The sequence below is a fragment of the Lupinus angustifolius genome, chromosome LG10, assembly GCF_001865875.1.
Source record: "Lupinus angustifolius cultivar Tanjil chromosome LG10, LupAngTanjil_v1.0, whole genome shotgun sequence".
Taxonomy (NCBI): domain Eukaryota; kingdom Viridiplantae; phylum Streptophyta; class Magnoliopsida; order Fabales; family Fabaceae; genus Lupinus; species Lupinus angustifolius.
The window spans coordinates 5,254,968-5,262,156 of record NC_032018.1 but is presented as its reverse complement, the minus strand read 5'-3'; the positions used below and the strand labels follow the sequence as shown (position 1 = coordinate 5,262,156).

Below are 7,189 nucleotides of genomic sequence, written 5' to 3'. Positions count from 1 at the left end.
CCAACCAGCAACACTTGAGTCCTACTAGACAAATGAAGTTAAGATCATCTATGCATATTAGAGAATCTAGTAGTGATAGACATGCTGACATATAATAATACTATAAAAAATTTATAAATTTCTTCTATCCTCACCTTCCGGTAAGGTTAGGATCTTAACTTAGACAAATGACACGACATTGAGTGGAATGCATGGTGACCCACCAAGAACCCACTATAGACCACTCAAAGATTCAGTCCAAATCTCCATTCTAATTTCCTACATACACACGTTTCCCCTTTTACACATAGATACCATACAATAAACCCCAAAAATTAAAATCCTAACTTAACAAAAAAATGAAATTAAAATAAGAAACTAAAAGCTTGATCTCTTTAGAGATGTGATAGTAATGGAAGGACCTAATGGAGTAGTTCCAACTTGAATCTCAAAAGAATCATAACGCATAAACAACTCAACCACTAAGAGCCTCGAAAACAACATCACAAAATCCTTCCCTGCACATTGCTTGTTCCCAACACTAGAATTCTCTGTCTCAGGTCCATTCGACCAAACCACATGTTTCAACAACTTCTCTCCTTCTCCAACGAACCTGTCCCCAACAAATTCCTCAGCCCTATCAAAAACCTTAGGATCCTTCGTCGCAAAAGGTTGATACCCAAATAGCATTTCCCCTTCTTTTACTTCATAAGCATGTTCATGACTCTCTATAACCAAATTCCTCTTCGCTTTTCCAAACTGCAACGGCACTGGAGGATCAATTCTGAACGCTTCGTAAACCACCGATTTCATCAGCGGCATGTTCTCCATCGCCGCCATTGTAACCACCCCTCCGGCGGATCTCACGGCAGTTCTAATCTCCATGGCAAGCTGTGTGTGAAGTTTCATACCTCCTCTCCCGATCCATTTCATCAAGTTTGGGAAAAACAACTTCATTCCACCAAAAGAGTTGAAACAAGTAGCGAACAAAAGATTGTGACAAGCTTCTTCTCGTGAAATCCCTAACCGCTCCGCTTCATCAAGAACGAAACCTGAAGATTGGTAGAAAAAATCGTAGAGCCTCTGATAGTCTTTCTTAATCAAACTTGGAGGGAGACGAAAAGTGTGGATTATAGTATCTTCTAGAAACTGAGGAAGGCCTAGTTTTAAAATCGGACTGAGCTGAAACAAAACCCATTTTTGAACTATGCTAGGACCATCGCGTCCGAGAGAGCTGTCTCCAGGATTTGAACCGAAAAGTGAGCGAGCTAAAAAGTTAAACCCAGCTTGATCATTAGCATCATTAAAACTAGATTTCCCTTTAGATGCCAGCTCATTTTCCAAAGTCTGAAAAAGTTCATCATAACTAGACCTAAACTCTGGGATCACGTGTTCACGACGTGATTTCAATTGAAAGAAGATGAGTCGTTTAAGGAGGCCGTGTTTGGGTTCGGAGGGATCAAGGTAAGAGAGGACCCTATAGCCACCGGTTAAATCGGTTGAAGGCATAAAAGTTCCGGTGAACACATCTCTTTTTTCAACTTTTGTAACGTCGAAGAGAATGGGGAAGGATTTGGAGTCGAGTAAAACGACGACGTTTGGGTTCGAAGCGATTGGAGGGCCAGGTGGCACGTTGGTGCGAAAAACCGTTGACTTGTATTTTCGGATTCTGGATTTGAAGTATTCATCGCGGCCTTGGTTGTAGAAATAATCGAGACGATTCTGGAACGGAGTAATAATTGGGATTCCGTAATCTCCAGGGATTTTTCTGAAGGGAAGTTTAGTGAGTTGTTTTGGTTCTGAAATTGGTGGAAATGGTTTCTCAGAAACAGAAGCTTTGACTTTGATTTGTGAGGGAATGAATGAAAGACGGTTTATGTTGGAAGATGGTTTTTTTGTTGATGGGAATTCTAATTGAAGAAAAGAGGAAGAAAGAGTTGATGATGCCATTTTGAGTTTAGTTAGATAGACTCAATGGAATAATGGATTTTTTTTATAGGAATGAATAAAATAGAGTGAATATTTTTCTTGTTTCTGGGTGGATTGGTGGGTGATGATTCAATGCACTGATTATTATTGTGGTGCGGGGATAAGTGTTGTTATTGTTGATGTGCTGTGATCCTCTTATAGAAAATTCAGTGGTAGCAGTATAGCTCTGACCATTCAACAGAAGAAAGTGTCTTTTTTTACCTAAAAAAATACAGTCTATGAATCGTGAAACTTGTGCATTAATTGTTTCCTTCCACGACTGTTCCTCTCGTGTGCACTGTTTTTTTCAACCTAGGTCCAACTACTTTAACATTTTCAGCTACCTAATTTTTTAATTCAAGCTCAGATCTGATTTTTGGTGAATCATTATTGTATTAGTTCGATGTTTAAATAAAATACTTTCCGAATTTAAATATTAGGTATGTGAATAAGTTATTATATATTAAGTATTATCTGACGGTGTAAACAGTAATATTATTGACTACTAATAAAAGATGTATATACAGTCAGTGTATTATCTATCATTTCTTTGACTATTTTTTCAGAAAAATCAATGGTTATTGAAAATGAATGTTTAATGATGTTGATAATGTAAAGAACTCTTACACTATTAATATATACATCTATTTCTCTTGTAGATTAATATTAAAAGACAATATGACATGCCTGTATTAGGTGGGAGTATCAAAAAAATGTATAACTTTATTTGTTATTTAGTGTAATTGTTCGCATTAATGATTTTTTAATCGTCCAAGCATATAAATAGTACACTTGCGGAATAGAATATGTGGTTTTGTCTTAAAGCTATATATTGAAAATTAAAAAATAATGTATACACTCATAGCATTATCACCATTAATATCAGGTAAAAGTAATAAATGTGAGTAGTTGATGATATATCTATAAAGTGATAGTATATTAATATTAAACTTAAAAATATTTAATGTAAAAAGTATTAATTCAAGTAAGTATTTAATATGTGTATATTGATAGTGTAAGTGTTTTTATACTTTTAAACAAAAATAATATAAATTAATAGTAAATGATGGACTAACAATGTAAATTTTTTACACATATATTTTAAATTTTTTAAAGTAATAAGATACCATGTGCCTCGTGAATGCTTAATTTTTTAATTAGGATAGATATTACCTTCACAAGTAAAGTGGAGACACATGTTTCCAGAAATTTTATCAAACCAAAATAAATCCATGTTGTTAATAATTCTTGCATAAAATCTACCCATCGAAAAATTGTGTTGAAGAGTGTATTATTAAAAGAAAAAATTAATTTTAGTCGGTGGGAAAAAATGTGATATATGGTATGCTAGTGCTAGGTCCAATCATGTACTGTTGTTTTCTGATGGAAGTTCTTGGGGAAATTTTATAGATTTTACGAATTGTCTCAATGATCATGGATATATTTTCCATCTGTGGACTGTGGGTACTGTGCCACTGTGGCATTCATCTTTCATTGGCGTGCTGAAACGAGTACCACTAAAAATAGGCAAAAGAAAAACATGCTTTGTTAGATTCGCTTTTACTTTTCAGTGGTACAAGATCAATTCAGTGGAGTTCGTTTTTATATATCGGGAAATGGTAACTATCATCTATTCTATTCGAAAGCATTTAACATATGACTATAACATGAGATCACATGTTCTCATTTATGTTCTTCTTGATGTACTAAACTAGTCACAAATTTTATTTATTTAAAAAGAAAAATTATAAAAACAGAAATTAATATTTTAATATTATTTTATTATGTTTGATTGGTCTAGGACAGAGAGACTTAGGAAAATTATGGGATATGTGATCCTTGTCCATAACTATAAGGCTTATTTTCATCATTGAATGTATATGCACAAGTAAAAAAAACTTTATTGTAATATCTATGTATTGTTAGTGTAGACATTTATATACAATTAATATGTTATCTATTATTTGATAATTAAACATAAATTATAGAAGATATATTGATAATGTATAAAACGTATACATTGTCATTACATACATTTTTCTCTCAAAAAATGCACTCTTTTCATGAAATTAAAGTTAAAATATTCGTAAAAACTAGTGAAAATGATGATCAATCAAACACAGAAGTGTGAAATCATCCAGCATGATGATAAATTAAGTGTTTCGGAGAAAGATTCATTTTATGCAAGTTCACTTGTCTCGTTTAAGTTAATGGTGTTGCTAATAGCTTCCCAATTGCTTGATAATCAAACCATGAGAATGTACTTGATGTGAATGAAAGAAGAAGGAATATAACATAAGGAGAAAGGTCGATAGAGAGGAAGAAGAATAAGGTGTGTTACACATAAGAGAAGAGGAAGAAAGAGTTTAGGAGAGTAAATGAGATGGAATCAATTGAATCAAGTAAGTTTCATTTACAAACTAACTTTCCTTTTATAGCAAAGAGCAACTAACTGACTTTCTATAAACAAAAAGTATTGTAACTTAAACTAACTGAATTACAAAAACTATCTAACAACACTCCTCCTTAATTCAGTTTCCATCCAGCCTTAGAATTTCTATCTTTGACCTCAGTTTTTCAAACCTCTCCTTCTTCAGTGGTTCACTTTTGCAGAAGACTATCTTCAATCTTCCCTTACTTACTTGGTCTCTTAGAAAATGAAATCTAGTCTCAATTTGCTTGCTTCTACCATGTGCCACTGGATTCTTGGCAAGATGTATAGCTGACTTGTTGTCAACCATTAACACTGAGTTGTCATCTTCTTTCTTCAGCTTCAATTTTGCCAACAAAGTACCTAACCAAAGACTTTGACAAGCTGCCATACATGCTGCTATGTATTCCGCTTCACAAGAGGACAAAGCAACCACATTTTGCTTCTTTGAACACCATGAAATTGGAGAATTACCAAGCATAAACAAGTACCTTGTTATGCTTATCCTATCAAGTTTATCACCACACCAATCAACATCACTAAAACCAAACATGTCATGACTGAGGCTGCTGATGCTATTTGGTAATAATAGGCCAAAGTCCATGGTTCCTTTGACATATCTGAGCAATCTTTTTGCTTATAGGAGATGACATCTTTTTGGTGTCTCCATAAACCTGCTAACCAGCCCTACGCCATATGCAATATCAGGTCTATTGTTGCATATATATCTCAGACATCTAATCATTTGTCTATAAATGGCTTTGTCTGCAACTGATTCATCTTTAAGCACTACGCTTCCTGCTTCAACAGGTGTTGAGACATGATTACAATCTTTCATGTTGAACTTTTTCAAGACATCAACAATATACTTCTTCTGATGTATGACAATTCCCTTTTTTATTCTAGTGAACTCTATCCCTAAGAAGTAGGACATGTTTCCTAGATCACTCGTGTCAAACTCACTCTTGATGTCTTGCTTGAATGAGTTGATTTCACCAACATTGTTGCCTGTTACCAATAGGTCATCTACACATAGACAAACTATTAGCAATTGATTCAGCTCTAAACCTCTTAAGTAAATACCATATTCAGCTGTGCATTTTGAGAAACCAAACTTCAACAAAAAAACCATCAATTCTCTTATTCCAGGCCCTTGGTGCTTGCTTGAGGCCGTAAAGAGCCTTATGCAACCTGTACACCAAGCTTTCATTCCCTGCTACCTCAAATCCAGGTGGCTGAGTAACATATACTTCTTCTTCTAATGGGCCATTCAAGAATGCTGACTTGACATCCAGTTGTTGAATATACCAACCCTTTTAGCTTTCCAATGACACCACCAATCTTATGGTTTCCATTCTTGAAACAAGGGAAAAGACTTCATCATAGTCTAAGCCTTGTCTTTGAAGGAAGCCCTTTGCTACAAGCCTAGCCTTGTACTTGGTCACTTCTCCCTTTGGATTTATCTTTACTTTATAAACTCATCTTACATCAATATCCTTCTTTCCTCTTGGTAAATGAGTGAGCTCCCAAGTCTTGTTCTTCTCAATTGACTGGAGTTCTTCCTGCATAGCATCAAGCCAGTGATCCTGGTTGACTACATCTTCAAAGTTTACTGTTTCCATTTCAACCAAGAGAGCCATGTGCACCAGTTCCCCTTCAGTAGTGATTTTTGAGTCTGGAAAGACTTTATAGTCAATTAACCTTGATGGTGCTTGTCTAGCTCTTTGTGGTCTTCGTTGGTTTTGATTTTCTGCAGCAGGTGGTTGATCAACAAACAATGGCTCTCTTTCTACTAAACCTTCATCAAACTACATTACTGTGTGATTTTCTGAATCAATGCTTGTTCCATTCTAGTTCCAGCCTTGTGTTTCAGATCTCTACTCAACATTATCTTTTGACTTAGTGGATCATAGACCTTATATGTTCTTGTAGGGTGGTATCCAAGCAATACAAGTTTCTTGCTTCTATCATCAAGCTTATTCCTTTGAACTTCAGGCACATGAACACAACAAATTGAGCCAAACACTCTGAAGTGATCCACCCTTGGTTTTGAACCTGACCAAGCTTCTTCAGGTGAAGTTTCTCCTAGTCTTCTTGTATGACACCTATTCATGATATACACTGCTGTTAAAACAACTTCACCCTAAAATCTCTTTGATATAGAATTTGTTCTAAGCATGCTTCTCATCATGTTAAGAATGGTTTTGTTCTTTCTTTCTATAGTACCATTGTGTTGTGGGGTATAGGGAGCAATTACTTCATCAACTGATCATTCTTTAGCACAAAAATCTCTCAATTCACTTGACATGTATTCTCTTCCTCCATCAGTTCTTAGAGTCATCAATTTCTGTCCACTCTGCCTTTCTACTTGAGCTTTAAAATTGATAAAAACCGTGAATACCTCACTCTTTCTCTTGATTAAATAAACCCAAGTCTTCCTTGTAAAGTCATCTGTAAAGGTCACAAAATACTTGTTGTCTCCCAATTAGGGGTGTAAGCGGTTCCGGTTTAAACCGCGAAACCGATGGAACCGAACCAAACCAAACTGCAAAATGTGGTTCGGTTCGGTTCGGTTATTTTTTTAAGGAACCGTTTATGTTCGGTTCGGTTTATGGTTTTAGAAATTTAGGAACCGTTAGAACCGAACCGCATAGTAAAGAAATATATACTAGGGATTAAGAAATAATATTTTATTATTGTTTAAATTCTTCAACCAATTTTCTAGCTTAAATTATCAATTTTTGTGTGAATTGTAGTGTTACATATGTTACTAAATTGTTATTAAGTTAGTATTATATATATTATTAGTTA

The 7,189-nt window shown here is 34.8% G+C and overlaps 1 protein-coding gene across 1 annotated transcript; it reads right to left on the bottom strand.

Annotated features, from left to right (window-relative positions):
- LOC109358663 (allene oxide synthase 1, chloroplastic-like) lies at positions 217-2,111 on the bottom strand. The gene is made up of 2 exons (XM_019603032.1): positions 2,032-2,111; positions 217-1,972 (listed from the first exon to the last, which is right to left on the bottom strand). Exon 2 carries the CDS (start codon positions 1,927-1,929, stop codon positions 358-360), a length of 1,572 nt encoding a protein of 523 aa, XP_019458577.1. The 5' UTR covers positions 1,930-1,972; positions 2,032-2,111; the 3' UTR covers positions 217-357.

Excerpts from the sequence above, each read along its gene's own strand:
- LOC109358663 (XM_019603032.1), bottom strand. The coding sequence starts at position 1,929 with ATGGCATCATCAACTCTTTCTTCCTCTTTTCTTCAATTAGAATTCCCA.